Genomic DNA, 21627 nt, shown 5'->3' with positions numbered 1-21627 from the left:
TACCAAGTCTGAATCATGAATAAATAGAAAATCTGAACAGGACAATAACAAGTAAGAAGATTGAATTATTAAAAGAAAAATCTCCCCAAAAGAAAAGCCCAGGACCAGATGGCTTTCCTGCTGAATTCTACCAAATATTTAAAGAAGAATTAACTCCAATCATTCTCAGAAACTTCCAAAAAAAAAAATTAAGAGGAGAGATTACTTCCAAACACACTTTATGAAGTTAGCTAAACAAGTACACTACAAGAAAACAACACTACAGACCAATATCCCTCATGAGCATAGATACAAAAACCCTGAAACAAAATACTGGCAAACTGAATTCAACAATATATTAAACACATCATACACCACGATCAAGTGGGATTTATCCCTGGCATGCAAGTAGATCCAACATATGCAAGTCAATAAATGTCATACACCACCTTAACAGCATGAAGGATAAAAATCATACAATCTTCTCGATAGGTGCATAAAAAGCATTTGACAAAATTCAACATGATTTCATGATAAAAACTCTCAACAAATTAGGTATAGAAGCAAATTATCTTAACACACTAAAGGCTATATATGGCAAGCTCGCAAATAACATCATACTCAGTGGTGAAAAGCTGAAAGTGTATCCTTTGAGATCAGCAACTCCCTGGTTTTTAGCTGGAGGTTGCCCTCAGTTCCTCACCATGTGGGCCTCTCCACAGGCCAGCTGACAACATGGCAGATGGTTTCATCGGCTGGAGGGAGAGAGACAGTGCGAGCAAGATGGGTCACCTTGCATCGCTAAGTGACATCCCATCACCTTTGCTGTATCCTGTTCCTTAGAAGCAAGTCATCAGGTACAGACCACACTCCAGGGGAGGTGGTTACAAAGGGTGTAAACATGAGGAGGGAGGGCTCCTTGGACCCACTTTGGAACCTGCCTCCTACAGATATGCGCTTTATATGTGTCAGAAAATACGCTGACGCTTTTAATTCTTGAGCTCATTTAATTCACACTATCATTTTGAGGCAGGTAGGGAAACTGCTGGTTAGCAAGTTAAGTAACCTGTTCAAGGTTACACTCCACTGGAACCAGGACTTGATTCCAGAATTGCTTCAAATTCATCGTACTAGGCTGTCCTCCAGGAATCAAGGGAGTGTATTGGATGGATTTCATTTCAAAAGAGGTCCTGTGGTTCTCTCTTTTATCCTTGATCAAAAAACACTCACTTTCCTGTTTCCAATGCCCTGGTGTCCGCACCACTGGGATCAAGATTTCTGGAGCACATGGTTCTGCACTTCAGGATTCTGGAGCCTACATTCCTCTGAAGGGGATCCAAGGAGGTTCTGTGTTGTTTCATGTGATCAAGGAGCCAGGAACAGATCAGGAAGAGATCTTGTGGGGCTTTGGGCCTGACTTAAAATGGAGAGCCATGCTCAAAGTCCATAGTGGGACAGAAGAGGCTCCACCCTGGATCTGCCTCCAGGACAAGTATGAGCAGAGGGTCTATGTGCCCAACATGACATCCCTGAGAATTGAGAACTTGACCCATAAGTACAGTGGGCAGTAACGGGCTGTAGCCAGCTTAACTGGAGGGGTGGAATCTAGCCATATTTTTCAACTCACTGTCTATGGTACATGACACCCCCTCACCTCAATCCCATGGCTACTGTCGTCTTTTGTGCCTAAGAGTGTCACGTGGGCCCTATTTTGCAGGACTCCTTTCAGATACCAGCCATCAGGCTCTATTTTCCCTCTTGAAATTAGGATAAGTGGGTTCAGCACAAATGGAGAGCAGAGCTGAGACTCATACCAGGAATAAAATCACTTCAGTGTTTTGGGAGAGGAAAATAGAACTTTGGGGGAAATGGAATGTTTGCCATAACACCTATTGCTATTTAGAGGATTAAGTTGATTTATTTTGTGTATTAGTTTTCTATTGCCGCTACAACAAATTACAGAAGTACCCCATTATCCACGGGGAACATGTTCCAAGACCACCAGTGGATGCCTGAAACCATGGATAGTTTTGAATCCTTTATATACTTTGTTTTTTCCTATGCATACACACCTATGATAAAGTTTTCATTTATAAATTAGGCACAGTAAGAGTTTAAAAACCATAACTAATAATGAAATAGAGCAATTATAACAATATACTATAATAAAAGTTACCATAGATTTTAGCAACCTTGGCATATGGGTTTTTTTATTATTTCTTATTAAGTCAAAAACTTTCACCTTTTCACCTACAGGAAGCACTTTTTGGCTTCTATTTGGCATATCCAAATTGCCAGCATCACAACTCTTGTTCTTTGAGGCCATTATTAAGTAAAATAAGGGTTGCTTGAACACAACAACTGCAATAATGCAATAATCATCTGATAACTGAGATGTCTACCAAGTGACTAATGGGCGGGTAGCCTATAAAGTGTGGATAAACTGGACAAAAGGACAATTCACATGCTGGACAGGATGAAGTGGGATGAAGCGAGATTCCAACACACTACTCAGAGCAGTGGGCAATTTAAAACATGAACTGTTAACATCTGGAATTTTCCATTTAACATTTTTGGGCTGCAGTTGACCTTGAGTAAATGAAGCCAGGGAGAGTGAAATCTCAGGTGAGGGGAGACTACTGTACTACAAACTCAGTGGCTTAAATTGACACAAATTTATCTTACCGTACTGTACGTAGGTCAGGAGTCAGAGACGTGTCTCACTGACCTAAAGTCAAAGTGTCGTCAGGGCTGTGTTCCTTTCTTGAGGAGCCAGGAGAGAAATATTTTCTTGCCTTTTCCGTCTTCTAGTCGCTGCCTACGTTCCTAGCTAGTGACCACCTCCCTCTATCTTCAAAACCAGCAATGGTGGGATGAGTCCTCCTCACTTTGCATCCCTCTGAACTCCTCTCTTTCTTCTTTCACTTTTAAGGACCATGATTACATTGGTCCCATCAAGATAATCCAGAAAAATCTCACTATTTTAATGTCAACTGGTTAGCAACCTTAATTCTTTCCATTACCTTAATTCCCGTTGGCCATTAACTTAAGATATTCACAGGTTCTGAGGGTTAGGATGTGGACATCTTTAGGGGGGCACTATTCTGCCTACCACAATTCAGAAATCTTGTATAGTCCATCCTCCTTGTCTCCTGTGCTCTTCCTGAGCCTCAGCCCGAGGCCAGCCTCACTCACAAAATCCAGCCCTAAGAGCCTCCATAGATATACGGGAAAGTCTAGCCTGCCACACTTCTTAAGAACCTCATTTAGTGACTCTTTCTTTCCTTACAGTTTCTCTGCATAGAGAAATACCCTGCTGTGTAGACAGTGGCTTTGACAGCTTTAGGTCCCCATGGGATTTCTATGACTGGCTTGTAAATTCCCCACTCCACTTCCTCTGTGTACCATAAGTCTAGTGGCATGTTCTAACCGCACGTGGGGTTGTCATTCCCAGTCACTACAACTGCATCTCCCACAAATGTCTCTACTTTGGGGCCTTCCTCTGGACTCCCAGAGCTGGCCAGATGTCCTTCTTCCCCATGTGTTGTGTAGTACCAGGCATCATCTCAGCAGGTGAAGCAGGAAGAGGTCCCTGAATCAGGACAAGTCCTTCATTCCCTACTTCCAGAACAAGTCCTTCATTCCCAACTTCTTCTCCTTGAGGAGAAACCCAATTTCTAAAAGTAATGGGCCTTGGGTAGGTGGACTGCAGGCTTTATTTTCTTGTGGGAGATTTTTAAGACTTGCTCAGTCTAGTGTAATCACATAAGGTTTAACTCAGTGGCTCCCTTCCTTCTTGTCTCTTTCTATGTATTTAGCTTTGGGCAAATTCTATTTTGTCTACAAAATGTCTCACCTTCTGTACAAGGAGGAAACCAGAGCTTCAGTGAGATAATGGATCATAATGTTTGTAATGTAATTGTAATGTTCTCCACTCACGTAAGGCTCCATTCTCTTGACTGTCCTACCCCAGAACCTGTACCCCTTCCCAAGATCCTGGTCTGGTCACTGTCCATCACACCCAGGTGGAGTAACATCACCCTGGAGTGCAGGGCTGTGGCAGTCACAGAGCACCTGAACATGATCTGGGAGAGCTTGGACTTTAGAGTCAGCAAGACTTAAGCTCCACTTAAGTTGAAGTCCAGGTCCTCCATTTTCTGGCTGTGTGGACTTGAGCTGTTATCTAACCTCTCTTCCTTTCTCATCTGTGAAATGGAAATATTAACAGTGCTTACCTCACAGAACTATTGTGGGGATTTAAGAAGATAAAAGCTTTCAGCACAGTGGTCGATAATTGTTCCATAAATATGTTCCTTCACATTATGATGACGATTATTCTTGACCAAGCCCACCTGGCATCAGAACCAGACATTCTCAGGTCCCAGAGTAGTGCCCTTTCCTCTCCCCAAGCTGTCCCCTCAAGGGTCTCCAACTGGGTACAGTGATGGGCTTGTGGGGGCCTGGAATTGGCCACCCCAAGATATGTCTCTTTGGCATGATGATTATTTGAGGCTGGTTACTTTGCAGACAGGAAAGCAACTGAAAAGTAGAATTTACTTACCCTTTGTAAGACAATTACATTGTAAAGGAAATCTCCATCTGTAAAGATATCTCCCTCTCTACCAGGAAGAAGCGGGGATGACCTCATCTCTAGAAAGTCTTAATCAATGGGGAAGGCAAGGACTTAAATCTGCATTTGTTTATTGTGCTTGTCTGGTAACCTCCTGTAACTGACTTCCTCCACCCCCAACATCCTCCTTTGTCTTTAGCTGGAGATGATATTTAAGTGGGGACTTCAGCCAATTTGACGAGTTGCTCAGCTTGCCTGACATCTCCCATGTATACATGTTATAAAGCTTTGTTTAATTTTCTCCTGCTATTCTGTCTCATGTGAGTTTAATTCATCCTCTGGACAGACGAACCCACATTGGGTAGAGGAAATGTCTTCCTCCCCTACAGGCTCCAGGGAGTCAGACACCCATGGGTGTGATCCCATAGATGGTTGTAGGGAGTCAAAGTCTACCCAGGGCCTTCTTGTTTTCCAAAGCCCTCAGACTGAATGGAAGTTTATTGCTGTGTCCAGAGCAGCTGACTTCCATGGCCACTGTCAACTCCCATGTTGCCAGGTACCCAAGGACATCTGTGCTGCCAGGGAGAATGGTAAAGATGGAGGAAAGACAGGCTACATGTTATCTCAAGCTTGAGTTGAGAAAATTTATATTGTTCAACTCAATTTGATGTGGGCATTTTCCCCTTTCTTTAGTAAGTTGCTTTGTAATTGTAAAAGTATAATGTGTTCATAAAAAACTACTATATAGATTATGGAATTGATCCAAGTAAAAGTTCAAAGAGTGCCTCCTCCCAGAGGTAAGCACTGTTATTAACATGTATCCCTCCAGACCTTTCTCTATGTAACCACAAATACCATAAACTCTGTAAACACAGGGCATCTGTTTGTAAATTCATTCTGAAACTGAGAACTAAGGAGTTAAAAAATCCTCCCTAGAGCCAAAATGTTGAGATAGGCTTTGCTGACTGCAGCTGTGCATATTCAACATGGTCAACTGTTGTTCAAAGCTAACCAGGTCTTCCCGTCCCTCCTTAGCATATGAGTGAGCTGTCTTTCCCAGGAAGTCAAGGTCCAGACATCAAGATTCAGCCTCCCAAGGCCAAACACAGACTTAAGATGAAAACTGATCAGAAAAGTCCAGACAGTGAATGGAAAAGAAATTCAGTCTTCAAAGCCAAATGTAGGCTGGTGGGAAGACACCAATGAGCAAGGCCACGTGCACCACATCCTGCCTAAAACCCCAGATAAAAAACCCTCTCTTTTTCCATTTGAGGAGGTGGACCTGAGTTCTAACTCCAACCCCTCGTCTGTCTGCCTTTCAATAATAATAAACCCTCTTTCCTTGCCACAAGCCTGATTTTTCTGTTTTGGGCACTACTGTGCAATGAGTAAACGAACCTATGTTTGTGTTCGGTAACAATTCCAACATTTGTGATGACTTATATGGGTGTGGTCTCTTACTCTTCCTTTGAACCAGTTCCAATAGGCTACTGGTTCTCTCATTAATTAATGAGTGAAATCAAGGTATTTTTTAACACCTCAGTCAATCACGGCATTCCGAGGTAATCGCATGTTGAAATATGCAGTTTTGGGTACAGCGATAGACACTAACCATAAACGCTCTATTTAACCTGGTCCTCAAAGGAACACCCCGGTTCCAATGGGGAAATGTGCAGATGGTTGTACTGAGAAACAGCATTTCAGTTTCCAGTGTGGCACCTTCCTAAGGGATTTTCACCAGCAATTCTGACCATACAACGTTTGTCTATTCCCCCCGGCATTGGTAAGAGGGGGTCAGTGCTGGGGAACAGATAGAAAGAAATTGGTATTTCTTGCTCAACAGACAGAAACTGAGAAGCTCTAGCCGAGGTTCTCAGTTAACTGCTTCTGAGTAGCACTGCTGTAGCATGCTTTCCTGAGCAGGGTTTGCAGATGTAGTCCCACACACTGGGGGAAGAAGATGATGTCCTTCCAGGTGGCCTTGAGACTCCTCTCAGGAGCAGAGAGAGAGAAAACAGAGGGCCAGGCTGGATCCCAAAGAAGAGGCTTGAAGAGGAGGATTCCCTCTCTCCTTGGAGGGCTGAGGAAGTGACCACAGGGACTGCCAGGGGTCTTCTCTTTGAAGGTGCTCTAAACAGGTTTACCAGCTGGCAATCCCTCTTAGGCCACAGGAATGGGACAAGACAAGATGAAGAGACAGAGGGAGACCTTGAAGTAGCCACAGGAGAGTCCTGTTTGGGTGGATGCATAAATCTCAGCATGTCATAGCTGGGAGGGGACTTAGAGGGAATTTGAACAGGCCCCTCCTTTCACAGGGCGGGAGGCCCCTTGATGGATGACCATGTCCTGGATCACACAGGGCAGAGCCAGACCTGGAACCTGGATCTCCTCTCTTCCCACCCAGAGCTTCTCTCCTGCAGGAGATGCCCCTCAGCTCTCCCACCCTTTCCCTGTCCTCCCCAGGGCTCCTCTCTCCCAGGACTTTGATCACCAGGATCTCAGCAGGTCTTGTAGTCTCATCCTCCAACTTCCCTCTCCAGGGAAAGGGGAAGCCAGTACTTTCAGGGGTTAGCAGAGCAGGGACTTCTTGCTAGGGAAGGGTTAAACAGAAGCCCAGTCAGACTCCCCAGTTTCTAGAAAGGGGGGGACCCAGAGAGAGAGGAGGCTCGGCTCTCAGGCTTCAGGGGATGATCTGCCCCAGAAGCTGGATGGGGAGCACCAGCTGTGAGGAAGATGGAAGAAGACTTAGAAAGAGGAGGAAAGCAGCAAGAGCTCTGGGGTCCACAAAAGATCGAATCCTGAAGAAGAAAATAAAGCCATGGGAAGGCATGATAGTCAGAAAGACAGAGTTAAAATTCAATCAAATGATATAAAATTTAACACTCAAAAATCATCATAAATGTCCATTTTTGTGACACTTCCTGTTTTTCTTCCTCTCTTTTCCTCCCTACTTCCTTCCCTCCCTCCCTTTCTCCCTCTTTTCTATATAATTTTACAACCCCAGGGGCAATGGAGAAAACCCTATATAATTTAACATATTTCTCCATTTGAATAAAACTGAAGAAGTGGAGAAAGCCTACATTTTACTGTTGACACTAGGTTACATAGTTAAAGGGGTCTAATGCAAAGCTCACTGTTAATTCAAGACATCCTGTGCACAGATGCCCTCTAATCCACTATATTTCATATAATTCCCTGCAACTTCATTTAGCAGATGGAATATTAGGACAAAACACAACAGTGAAAGCTTTCACAGCTTTCATCTGAATTCCTACTTCACTAGTTGTTATTTTGTTCCCATTAGTTCTAACAAGAGATTTTCACATATTGAGGTATATGAAGTAACTATTTTTGTTCAAAACTGATTCAGCTTGAACTAAAGAAACCTGACTTGTGGCCTATCAAACATACATTGTATTTCTGCTTTAAACATTAAATTAGGGAATGCAATCTCAAGATAAGAATGCATACTTCCCCTCCTATGCCCTATTGTTAATGCCCAGATTAGTCCCTTTCCTGACCTCAGGGTCAAGTTGACCTGCTAATTTGCAACTAAATACCTCTTTGAAAGTTTGACGAAAATGTATCCTGGGTGTGTTTAATATGTACGTTCTTTGTTCTAAAAAGATACAAGACTGTAATGAAAACGATCCTTCTCTGGAATGTTTTCTAAGGCCTTGGTGGGATATAATCCTCACTCTGGCTCAAGTATAACTCATCTTATTTCTTTTATCTATAGAATGGTTATTGGTTATTTTGCATCGACATTTCTTCGCATAGTGAGGCAAGATTTCTGAGAAACCCACTGGAGACCACCTGGAATACACTTTGAACTGTTGCTTGGTGCCACTATGGCCCACTGAGCTCTTCTGGCTTCACTACACAGTTCAGGTGGCCCTTGTAAGTTTTCCTGAAGCCTGGACCTCTTTATTTAAGCTGTAGATCCTGACTCCTAATTGAGCTGCTTCAAGTCTTAAGACAAGGCATCTTAAGGGACTGCTGGTACATTTCCTAGGTAAGAGGAATCTATGGGGAATTCCCTAGGCAAGAGAGACCTAGGAGGAATTTCCTAAGCCAGGGGAACCTAGGGGGAACTTTGGAATGAACAGAGCGGGCTGGCCTGTTTAATTTGACTTTAAATTGGAAGAAATATTGTCTATAAAGTCTGAACAAATTGTTTAATAGGTCCTTAGAAGTTGTTCAGACTTTGTAGTAAAACCATACTAAAAGAAAATGGAAAGTCACACTTCTAAAAGCTGTCCAGCTCCCAAAAGGCAGCCTCCCCTGGAACTTCTGACTGACTTCATGTACAATACATTTGGTGGAGCAGATACTTGCAAGTGCTTAACAAAATGGAGACAACTGTAAATGGTTGGATCCTTGGATCAAGATAACCTGGGATAATTTAAAATTACAGTAGCCACTTTGGGGCTCCTTTGAGCCTCCAAAACTTGTACTTTGGCCATTAGATGGAATGTTCCAATTAAGTAAGATCACTTAAGAAGTGCATTTATTAAGTCATGGCTTTAAGGGCATCCTCATAACCTACCTTCAAATGAGGACACGATATGAGCCTCTCTCAGGGTTAATAAGACCCTGAGAGATTTTTCTGGGAAACTACTACCTTTAAATAGTTAAGGGGAGACTAAGATTAAAAATTAGTGGAATTGTTTAATGCAGCCAGGTATAGTTACCGTTTGTCCCAGCGAAAACTGACAAGATATTTGAAAGGATTTAGTAACTCATGATCAGAAATTTGGCCAAGTTAGAAGCTGATCTTCAAAGCCTGATAGGAGTTTTTAGGCCTTCCTGCCTAAATTAAGATAAAATTAAGCACCCAGAGGGAAAAAAGCAAATTAAGGAAAATGTAATTGTGTGTGTGTGTCAGTCTTTTGATAAGTAAGTAACCTCCTCTGTTTTTCTCAAAGAAACTTGTGACCTCTCTGGGATCTATTATCTAGACTATCCTAGATTCCTAAATCTGGAGAACAAAAGGGGGAATTGGGGAGGGAGAATCTTTTGGAGATACAGACTGCTACAAAAACACCCTTACCCAAAGATCTAAGGAAAATTTTTTAAATGAACACTATAAAATCTTTGTTGCATCAGTCTGTGTGTTTATGTGTGTCTCTCTATATATGTTATATATGTGATGATTTTTCTACCTCTGGGTGGCATAATTTCTAAAGAAGATCTATTTAATTGGTTTAAAGTAAGTGCTTACATTAGTTATCTCTAAATTTAATAGAAACTAACCAAAATATCTCTCAAGTTAATATAATATGAAATAAGCTTTGGTAAACAAAAGCTTGTTTAAATAGGCATGTCCCCTGAGTCATCAGTGTTCGAATGATGCAGACTCGCATCTCAGGTTTATTAGTCAAATAAGCTCACATACCTCTGTACCATAATTTGTCAGCCAAATAGTGTAGAATGAAACTCAAAATGGATCAAAGACCTAAAGATTAGGCCTGAAGCAATAAGTCTTCTAGAAGAGAATATAGGCAGTACACTCTTTGACATCAGTTTCAAAAGAATCTTTTCGGACACCATAACCCCTCAGACGAGGGAAACAATAGAAAGAATAAACAAATGGGACTTCATCAGACTAAAGAGCTTCTTCAAGGCAAGGGAAGACAGGACTGAAACAAAAAAACAGCCCACTAATTGGGAAAAAATATTTACAAGTTATTTATCCGACAAAGGGTTAATCTCCATAATACATAAAGAACTCACACAGCTCAACAACAAAAAATCAAACAACCCAATCAAAAAATGGGCAGGGGACATGAACAGACATTTCTCCAGAGAAGATATACGGATGGCCAATAGACACATGAAAAGATGCTCATCCTCACTAATCATCAGGGAAATGCAAATCAAAACTACACTAAGATATCACCTTACACCTGTTAGAATGGCAAAAATATCCAAAACCAAGAGTGACAAATGTTGGAGAGGCTGTGAAGAAAAAGGAACCCTCATACACTGTTGGTGGGAATGCAAACTGATGCAACCACTATGGAAAACAGTACGGAGATTTCTCAAAAAGTTAAAACTAGAAATACCTTATGACCCAGCCATCCCACTACTGGGTATCTATCCTAAGAACCTGAAATCAGCAATTCCAAAAATCCCATGCACCCCTGTGTTCATGGCAGCATTATTCACAACAGCCAAGACATGGAAGCAACCTAAGTGCCCAGCAACTGAAGATTGGATAAAAAAGATAGGGTATATGTATACAATGGAATACTACTCAGCCATAAAAAAGGGCAAAGTCATCCCTTTCACAACAACATGGATAGACCTTGATGGTATTATGTTGAGTGAAATAAGCCAGACAGAGAAAGACAAACTCTGTATGACTCCACTCATAGGTAGTAGTTAACATATAGACAAAGAGAACTGATTGGTGGTTACCAGGGGAAAGGGAGGGGGGGAGGGCACTAAGGGTGAAGTGGTGTACCTACAACATGACTAATAATAATGTACAACTGTAATTTCACAAGGTTGTTAACTATCAAAATCTTAATAAAAAGTAGTGTAGAATGATAGCCGATTTTGTCTAATGTCTCATAAACTTTTTGTAGGCAATCTAAATATAATTATTGGAAACAAGTAAACCAAATGGATGAGAAAAGATAAAAGTTTTGGGGTGAAATTTTAACAATAATTATGTGCTATGGTGTATGTACTTAAAATAACTTCAAAACATTTTGATGACTTGAAACCTTAGAGTTTTGTTAAATTAGCTTAAATGATAGAAATTTATTGAGTATCTTGGTCATTTCCATATGAGATAAAATATTAGATATTCATTACTAAATATAAGTTTATCTACTTTTGCCTTCTTATTACAGAGAGACTAAAAGATGTTTGGGTCTATTATCAAACAAGTCTTTCATTTTATTAAAAGATTGTACTATGAAGTAGCATTCTTCTAGAAATTGTAAAAAGTATTTATAAATTTGCCAAGACACAGAATACTAATGCAAAAGACAGTTTATAATTGCCTACTTCTTGGTTTTCACTAAAAATTAGGGTCTGTAAGGGTTAAGAAACCTAATTAACACATGTGATTAAAGCTACTAAAAGTTAGTAAGGAAAACATCTTTGCATTCAAGGAAAGTAAGATGTATGTTTTCAGTAAAGAAGCTATAAAGAAAGGAAATATTTTTGTTTTGTTAAGAAAGATTATTTGTCCTAAAGTACTAGGGGAAAAAAATGAAGGCATGGGACAAATTCTGAATGTACAAAGAAATTTATAGAAGGTTTGCAAAAAAGGAACCTTGAGAAAAGAGTTTTATGCATGGTCAAGCTGGCTAAGAGTGGAATAAATTTAACTAAGTAAATGAGTGTAAATATCAAAAGTAAGCCAATGAAAAATCAGAATTTGGTTTTCTCTTTCTTGAAAGGCTAATTTTCCTGAACTTTTAGTCTGCTGTTGATAATAAGATTATAAAGGGTATTTCCTTATTTATTTTGAGCACCTCAGTGCTCAAAAGAAGTCTACCTAAAAAACAGACATTCTATGTTTTGTCAAAATAATTTCCTATGTTCTAAAAGGCTGAAATACCTCTGTTAAAGGATCTAAGGTGTTTTTTTTAACTGTTTGTCTTTAAAATCTGTTGCACTGGGGCCAGCCTGATGGCACAGCGATTAAGTATGCATGTTCCGCTTGGCAGCCCAAGGTTCGCTGGTTCGGATCTTAGGTGCGGACATGTCATCGCTTGGCAAGCCATGCTGTGGTAGGTATCCCACATAGAAAGTAGAGGAAGATAGGCACAATGTTAGCTCAGGGCCAGTCTTCCTCAGCAAAAAAAGGAGGATTGGTAGCAGTTAGCTCAGGGCTAATCTTCCTCAAAAAGAAAAAAATCTGTGGTGCTTTGGTTAAGTGGATAACTAAGTATTATTTCACAGCAACCAGTGTTTCAGAGCAACACAAAATCAGCAAAACACCTGATCTTATTTGATCATGTTTTAAAACCTTTTGATATTTTTGACAAGCTTCTCCCAAAACTCAGATCTTAAATGAAGTCTTTGTTTTGACCTGAAATAAATTGTTTCTTTGAGAATTTTCAAAGGACCCCTGGGACTTCTTGAATAAATTTGTCCTCCCTATAAAGGGGGAGATACTGAACTAATTAGGCTTGTTTGATATGCTAAATTGCATGGGTAGCATTAAGTGATGACAAACCTTTTCAGGTTACATTTCATAGGCAAATATTATTCATTATCTTAACCCTGCTACCTTGCTTCCAGCACCAGAGGAGGAAACAATCATAACAGCACTATATTATCTGATTTGGTTTACAGATGGGTCTTACCTAAAGGATAAGCAAGGACATTATCAAGCAGGATATGCTGTCCAGCCTCAAGAATGCCCACTACTTTCTATTAACTCTGCTAACCCAGTCAAAGATTTCCTTCTCCAGGCTCACGAAATTGCCATGGAAGAAGAGAAACAGAGGTGGCAACAAAAGGGGGAATTTTTGACACCACCACACAGATGTGGTTCCGGTTTGATAACAAACCACAGTGCCTACTGGAGCACAATTTCCACTGCATCATGATATGCATCAATTTCCCATTGAGCACCTTAAAAGATGATTTTGTGGGGAAAACAATAGTTTTTGAAACTTTCTCCCACAGTGGTTCATAAAGCATATGCTCATTGTATTATATGCCCTAAATATAAGCCCAGGAAAACCCTTCATGGGTCAAATGGTCACTTTTCCCTTCCTAAGGGACCCTTTGAGGTATGGCAATTGAACTTTGTTCAAACACGACCATCTCATGGGTATAATTATCTTATTAATGACCTGTTTATTTTCATATTGGGTTGAGGCCTTTCCCTGAAGAAGAGCAGTGGCTTTAGTAGTAGGTAAATTATTGGAAGGAATAATTCTGTTTGGGGAATTCCTACTGAGTTACCCAGTGACCAGAAAACTCATTTCACTGGACAAATAATTAAATCTATCTGTAACATTTGGCCGATAATGCAACATTTTAACTAACAGTATAATCAAAACTCAATTGGCAAAGATTTCAAACATTTAATCTCTCATGGCCAAAAGCTCTTCAGCCAGTACTTCTCAGTCTTGGATCTACACCTTTTGGTAAATATCAATTGTCTCCTTTTGAAGTAATAACAGGACAGCTTATGTAATCAGATGAGGAAATGTATGAACCAACTTTGCTTAAGGGTGATATATTACATTGTTGTCAGTGTCTCACTGAGGTGCTTAAAAGAAATGAAAGCTTAGTAGCTGATTTCTTTTACAGAGAGCTCCTGAGAGATGAAGACCTTAAGGATCATGGACTATGACCTGGAGAACTTATTTACTGGAAGAAGCATCAAATAAAAGAGTTTCAGCAGTTCCTTTGGAAAGAACCATAACAGGTAATTTTAACCAGTCCTTGTGCTGCAGAAATAAACGGCATAGACTCATGGGTTCACATCTGTCGTTAAAAAAAGGCTCTTCTGCCTGAGTGGATTTCAACTCCTGTTTCTGACACCTGACTTCAACTGACCAAGATGAATACCTCCAAACCAGGATGAGAAGAAGATGGGATCTGTTGTAGACACCTGTCCCAAGACTCTGGACCACACCTGTATTCCCAACCTTCTATCTCATCATTTAAACCCTTGTAATGCTGAAATCATATACCCATTTTATAATTGTTCCATTTAAGGTTTTCATAATACTATCATACTCAAAGAAAGTGATTGGTTTGGAACAGACTAGTCTTGAAGGCCAGGCATTTATTAGGTGGCTCCTAATGGAACTCAATGGTTATGTGGAACAAATCTCTGGCCTTGGCTACCACCCAGATGGCTAGGGCATTGCACCCTGGGTTTCCCTTGGATGCAGAGAGGGACTTGCCCTGAACCAACAATAATTGCCAATCTTCTTTCCTTAAGGACAGTTGGGCTCATTCATTGTTTCCCTGATATGGCCACCTAGTGGCTATATTTGCTCTTTCTTTGGGGCTAGAAGATGTCTTATCACATATAGAAGCCTAGACTAAATTTACTCAACAAGCCCTTAATGATAGTCAAGCAGGAATAGCCTTATTAAATACTGAAGTGTCTTTAATGAGAAAGGCTGCCCTTTAAAATAAAATGGCTTTTGATATTTCAACTGCATCCCAAGGTGGTATGTGTGTAATCATTCAAACTGAATGCTATGCTTTTATATCTGATGAAGCTTACAAAGTGTCATCTCTGTTACACCACATGAAAAATTAGGTGAATGCCCTAAGGGTCCCTACACCAAGCCTTGATTTGTTTAGTTGTCTCCTTTCCAGTATTGTCTCACTTTTGCAATCTGGATTGTAATTCCTATTTCTACAACTCCTTTTTTTTTTGAGGAAGATTAGCCCTGAGCTAACATCTGTTGCCAGTCCTCCTCTTTTTTGCTGAGGAAGATTGGCCCTGTGCTAACATCTGTGCCCATATTCCTCTACTTTTTATATGTGGGACGCCTACCACAGCATGGCTTGACAAGCAGTGCCATGTCCACACCCAGGATTCAAACTGGCAAATCCTGGGCCGCAAAAGCTGGCTCCTCTACTACTCCTTAGAATTCTTGTATTAGTCATAATATTCTAACTAATTATTTTTTTTCTTTGCTCAGTGTTGTAAGACTGGCATGCAGGCTAGAGTAATGACTGCTCGACAAATTGAGATGGTTGATCAATCTTACAGCTCTGAACAAATTTCCTTTTCTTATTAAGACTATGCCTAAGTATTCATTTTTAAGTGAATCATTCTAAGTATTTGATTGCCTGTTCAATAATTGTTTTAAACAATGTAACTATCAGAAGTCATGTAAAGCACATGTGCAATGTTTGTGTGATAATCTAAAAATAGATGACAAGTTACATATCCTATGAAATGCTTCCCCTATTAATATGTATGTCTATGCTTGTCCACTATATCTGAACTTTTCCCCTCAACATGGATAACTGGGAAAACTGATGAAATAAAAACCTAGCACCAAGGGACATGATGGACCCAGGGCAGGCAGCAACTACACTGGCACCGAGGGACAATATTTTGGTCAGCAATGCTTTCTATTGAAAGATTATTGATCAAAAGGGGAAAATGAGAAGAGATTTTCACATATTGAGGTATATCTGGTAACTATTTGGGTTCAAAACTGATTCAGCTTGAACAAAAGAAGCCTGACTTGTGGCCTATACATACATTGTACTTCTGATTTAAACAATAAATTAAAGAATGCAATCTCAAGATAGGAATGCATCTTTCCTCTCCTATGACCTATTGGCAATGCCTAGATTAGTCCCTTTCCTGACATCAGAGTTGTGTTGACCTACTAATTTGCAACTAAATACCTCTCTGAAACTTTGATGAAAATGTATCGTGGGTGTGTTTAATGGATGTTCTTTCTTCTAAAAAGATATAAGACTGTGCTGAAAATGATGCTTCTCTGGAACTCTTTCTAAAGCCTTCCCTGATTATAATCCTCACTCTGGCTCAAGTAAAACTCACCTTATTTCTCTTATCGATAGAACGATTATTGGTTATTTTGCAGTGACAGTTCTTTATTTAATTTTGTTATACATAAACACAAATCTCAAAGTCATAAATGAGATACTCGGCCCTCCATAAGACAGTCTTTCTTTCAATTCTCTTTCTGCTTAACCCTCCCTCATCTCTACTTCCCCCTCCTCAGTTTCCTCCTCAAGATCATCCTCTCCAGGAATCCATTTTAGCAGTCTGCTGCTTCCTTCCACATTTTCTCCATTTATAAATGTGTGGCTACAGAGATATCCTTAAATTTTGAAGGCTCCTGTTCACTTACAAAATTAGAATTTCATCATATTCAGTGTCCTGTATCTTGCTCATGGAAATTCATGCATCTGAGTTCATGGAAACTGGAAATCCCATTGAGACAACTGGTACATTTGTTTTTTTATCCTCCATGTTATTCCATGGTACACATATTCCTCACTTTGTTCAATCGTTCCTGAACTGATGTGTATCTTCTTTGTTTCCAGGGTTTTTATCTAAAACAGTGCCTTCAGTCTGGCAGTAGGAGTTGCAACCCACAGGGATGAAAAAGGGCATCCTCCTAGAGGATCACTTTACTCAAAGATAAATACTTCTTACCTTTTTATTTCTTTTTGAGGAAGACTTGCCCTGAACTAATATCTGTGCCCATCTTCCTCTATTTTATGTGGGACGCCTGCCACAGCATGGCTTGATAAGTGGTGTGTAGGTCCGCACCTAGGATCTGAACTGGTAAACCCTGGACCACCGAAGCTGAACATGCGAACTTAACCTGTGCACCACTGGGCTGGCCCCACTTCTTAACTTTTTCAGATGAAAACTATAGTGGAATGCAAAATTCACAAGTAATCTTAAGTTAAATGTGAGACTCTCTCCTTGGTGCTTAGAGCTGAGCCTCAAACACAGGTCGAGTGTGTTTATTCACTCTCCTTTTTCAGAGGAGAAGCCCAGACTAGAGCTGATTCCTCCAGCTCAGACACAGGAGTGCTATGTCAGCCCCCTCCTCCACGTGACACTTGAAGAGGCCGTCAGATCTCCTCTGAGTTCCAGGCCAAGAGTGCCTGGTTCCCACTCTCTCTGTCCCCAGGAGACATTTCTTTGTCTGTCTCCATCCCTCTCCCCAGGCAGCTCCAGGCTCTCCTGCCTTACTGCTATGGCAGCAGAAGTGGCCTCGCCTCCACGTTAATGGTCTCTTAATGCAGCCAAGGCTGCTCTAGCTCAGGGTTCCCAGACTCCCCACAACCAAAAGGCCATTTGTTCTTTCTGTTCACCCCTGGACTCTAAACCAAAAGCAGTGCATTTGCTAAATTATAAGATTTATTTTGTCTTTTTGTTCACCAAAGACATAAAACAGGAAAGGAAGACCCTGCCTCTCTGTTCCATCCAACTGCCCCCCCTCCCAGGAGCCCGGACAACTCACTGAGGAGGAGGCTGGTGATTCCCAGGAGCCAAGCGGCCCAGCAGAGGTGGCGGTCTTCTGAACGGGGCTCCATCTCAGTCTGCCTGCCAGCCTGTTCAGTTGCAGTGAAAACATCTAAGAGACAGAGACAAAAGAAGATGAAAAGCTTCACTCAGAGAAGCCCCTTATGCACTTCCCCACCCCAAGGGCGGAGCTAAATATTTTTTATAGGATGGCAGCCCGATAGTCAAGAGTAACTCATTCAGCTCTTTCATATCATCCCCAGCACCTACAGTAGGACCTCGATCACGAGTGCAGAATAAATTATAAACAGCCTCACTCTATGATATGCCAGGCCCTGTGTTGGAGAGACCCCTCCCTGTGGCAGTGATCTCACCCTTTCCACCCCTACAGCTGCTCAAAACCCATACCAGCTTCTCTTGGTTAACAGCCTGCCCCAGGCAGCCCTGCCCACCAAGGCCAGCCTATGGTCAGCTCAGAGGTCACTCTATTACAGCCAGGCTGGACTAAGCCTTTCATGTCCTCTGTTCCTATGCTGTTTAATGAGTCAAACTTCCATTCAGATTTTCCACAAATTTCAACTGTCAGTTGCCTAAATAAGAAGCTCTGAGCCAAAAAGCTTTTTGTGGGAAACGTCAAATCCCTACACCCCCAAAGCACATGTTGCCGTTTGCCTATTGCTTGCACCTACATGGCTTTCTTACCTGCCACTAGTGCTAGTGATGCTCCCCACGCAGGACAAAGACAAACCCCCAGTGAAACTGATAGGCTCTGAGCTGCACCAAAACCAAGTATTTCCTTTTAAGCCTCTGTCAGCTCTGCTCCTGCCGTCACAGAGTGGCAGGGGTGCACATCTGCACACTCCCCCTGGCCACAGCCTCAGGTGCCTCAGACTCACCATCATCTACTGAGGGTCAAGCCCTGGACCCTTTTCTCCAGACTGGATACTCTGCAACATCTAAGAACTCTTGCCTCCTGTAACCTAGAAGAGCAGCACCATCTTGCTAACCCCGGGCAGTGCCTCCTTCTCCTCCCCACTGAGGCTTCCCCCTCAGCTGCCCAGATAGTACACCCCAAGACTGGAGCTGCAGCACTGGCCCCATGACCATGCACTCAAGGTAGTCAGGGCATTGTGTACTAAGCCCATTTATGGATGTGAAACCCGAGTCCTAAGGGATTGTACAACCTGTGAAAGGTCACACAATAAATCAAGAGCCAGGGTCCAGACTCTTAATAAACTCTGGAAAAAAGTCCCCAACATGACAGTTGTGGTCCAGTCCTACTACTATGGCCTCAAGTAAGTGATCCGATTCCAGTCAGTGCATCCCCTAAACTGCTCTTCAGCATCCCAGACAAGAGAACATTCAACACTGGCTTGGTTCCCCACAACCCCACCTAGTAATGAGGAAATTACTTCAAAGACTGTCCATGAGTCCTGTGGTCAGAAACTTCTTGTATGGAGTGAAAATCTGGGCAGCTCCTCCACTGGTCACTCTCAGGGTGATGGGTTAGGAGGTCTCTTAGGTCCCCCTCCCCTATGTCCCTACACCTCTTGTGAGAGCACTCTTCATGTGAGAATGGTTGAGTTACAAGAAGCAATTGCTCAAGGGGGGTAGGGAGGTGGAGCCTAGAGAGAGGGAACCAGCAATGTAGGCACAGGCCAGGGACACTGCAGAGAGCCAGACTGGAGACTTTTTCATGCTGGAAAAATGCCAGACATTTTTTAAAAATCCAGATATCTAACCTCATTTCTACATCCCAGCCATCCTGTGCCAAGGCATAACACACAAACAAGCACACATGCCAGCTGCAGGACCTTTGGTAAAAATGTGATACACACAACTACCTGATGCCAGGAACATTTGAGGAATTAGAGAGGGCACACCTGGATCTACAGCAGCATAATGTGTGTGTCAGGAAGGGCCAGGTAGGAGAAAAATGTAGAGTTCAGTGAGCTGAGCACGCAGGAAGAACAAGAGATCTGAGAGGTGACCAGGAGAATAAATTCCTAGGAAGTCACAGAAATTGTAGGGAATTCTTTGGACCTCCAAGGGAGTTGGTGGGTGGTAATGTCTATTTTACTGGAATTCTACAGGGCAGGACACCCTAGTTGAGAGAGGGTCATGTGAAGAATACATTTATTGAATCTCTACATGCCAGAGACTTTCCATGTGTTCTTTCCACTAATCCACAATATATGTTTAATTAAATCCTCATGACACCATATTACCTAAGCATTCATTGACTAATGAAGGAGCGTCCTGAAAGTCCAAAGAGATTAAGTAACTTGTCTAAGGTCATATTTTACATAAATGGCAAAGTGCTCACAAGCTGACATCATCATTCCAGCCATGGATATGCCTCAGAGGAAAAAGAGGGTGTAGATTCTGAGAAATCCGAGTCATGACTGTGAAAGAACCTGGGCAGAAAGAGATTGGCTGCTTTATCATGTGAGGGGAGCATGTATCCCCAGGAGGAGGGGTAGGTGTTTGGGTAAAGGAGAGTTTGGATGAAAAAATTTAATTATGGCCTTTTCCCTGACCACTCCTCCTGGGTGAAAGAGAAGAGCCACCTGCCCAGCCATGAATGGTTTGTAACAGAGCAGCCAAGCAGCCCCAGAGCTGAAGTGGAGAGAAGAGGAGACAGCAGTAGGTGCAGACTGATAATCACTATCATTTTTCACCCTTCCCTCTTCCTCTATAATCCAACTAACTATTTGCTGGTAAAAAAAAAATTATAATTAATATTTTTATTAAAAGTAAATAGAACTAAAACTTTTGAAAGTAATAACAGGATAATGTTTGGTTCCAATGGGTGATTTAGTGAGAAGTATGTAAATGCTGAACAACTTTAGTCATAATTGGAATAAAATTAATAATTTACAAGGTATGTTAAAATGTGAAGGGTAGAAATGTAAGAGTAAAGACCTTCAAAAATGCTCTCCTTCATGAAAAGCAATGAGAAAACTGCCCTGCTTAAAGAACTTTGTCAGAATACTGGAAATTAACTAATTGCATATTATAACCTAAGGAGCATTTATTCCAGAAAAATGGCTTCATCTCAATAAGAACAGGGAGCTTTGTTTTGTTTTTCTCTTTCCCTAGTCGCTTCTCTGCTCTCTAGCAGAGCTCTATGCTGGGAAAATAAATGCCTGTGTTCTTAGTGAACACTAGGAGCCTTTCAGCCACTAGAGGGAGCACTTTCAAAGCTTCATTCCCAGTAAATAATTATGACCTGTCTTGTCTGGTCATACCCTGAAGACCCCACTTGCAACAGAGTCTGCATTTTCCTTAACTTTGAGCTTTCCTACTGTGAGCTGCCCTTTACCCAGCAGGCAATTGTTTAACTTCAGGGCTGCCTGAGGTAGTGGATAACAGTGGATGCATAGAGACTAATTAAAACTTTATAAGGGATGGAGCCAACCCCGTGGCACAGCAGTTAAATGCACACATTCCACTTCAGAGGCCCGGGGTTCACTGGTTTGGATCCCGGGTACAGACATGGCACTGCTTAGCAAGACCATGCTGTGGCAAGAGTCCCAGATATAAAGTAGAGGAAGATGGGCACAGATGTTAGCTCAAGGCCAGTCTTCCTCAGCAAAAAGAAGAGAATTGGCAGCAGATGTTAGCTCAGGGCTAGTCTTCCTCAAAACAAAAACAAAAACAAACAAAACCTTATAAGGGAAAGCTGGAAAGTGAGATATGTGTGGAGGCTTTGAAAAGCTCTGACATATTCCTGGAATTTAGAAATCTAAGCACATGCATATGGCTAAGTGCATGCTCAAAAAAGGCCTAAAAAATCTTCATCCTAAGACATGGCTAACACTCAGGCTCTGTGCAAGCTGGAATTGAACTCTAAAGGCACAGTTGTCAAATCCCTGGATGAGTGTGGACGACAAGACCAACATGCACACAGAGAACTTCCCTCAGCAAAGATTGGGAGGCTTATTGGGCACAGGTGTTAAAGCAAATTTGCAAAACATTAGTTGATTACCAGGCTAAATGAGCAGAAACATTAGTAGCCACACACAACAAAGAATGCAAATAAGAAGAATGAGTTCAGAAATGGACCTAAACAAACAGGAAAAACTACAACATACAGCAACAACAACAAGCC

General features: G+C 41.6%; 1 protein-coding gene across 1 annotated transcript in view; it reads right to left on the bottom strand.

Annotated features, from left to right (window-relative positions):
- Window positions 1-17666, bottom strand: part of LOC103544746 (Fc receptor-like protein 5) — a 56267-nt gene extending 38601 nt beyond the window's left edge. Inside the window, 1 exon segment of the mRNA XM_070606758.1 lies at window positions 17512-17666. Coding sequence (XP_070462859.1) covers window positions 17512-17584 — 73 coding nt within the window. The 5' untranslated portion in view covers window positions 17585-17666.
- Window positions 17667-21627: the final 3961 nt, after the last annotated feature.

The sequence above is a fragment of the Equus przewalskii genome, unplaced genomic scaffold (assembly GCF_037783145.1).
Source record: "Equus przewalskii isolate Varuska unplaced genomic scaffold, EquPr2 contig_12893, whole genome shotgun sequence".
NCBI lineage: Eukaryota > Metazoa > Chordata > Mammalia > Perissodactyla > Equidae > Equus > Equus przewalskii.
Note: the sequence above shows the minus strand (reverse complement) of the source record. Positions and strands in the feature narration are given on the sequence as shown.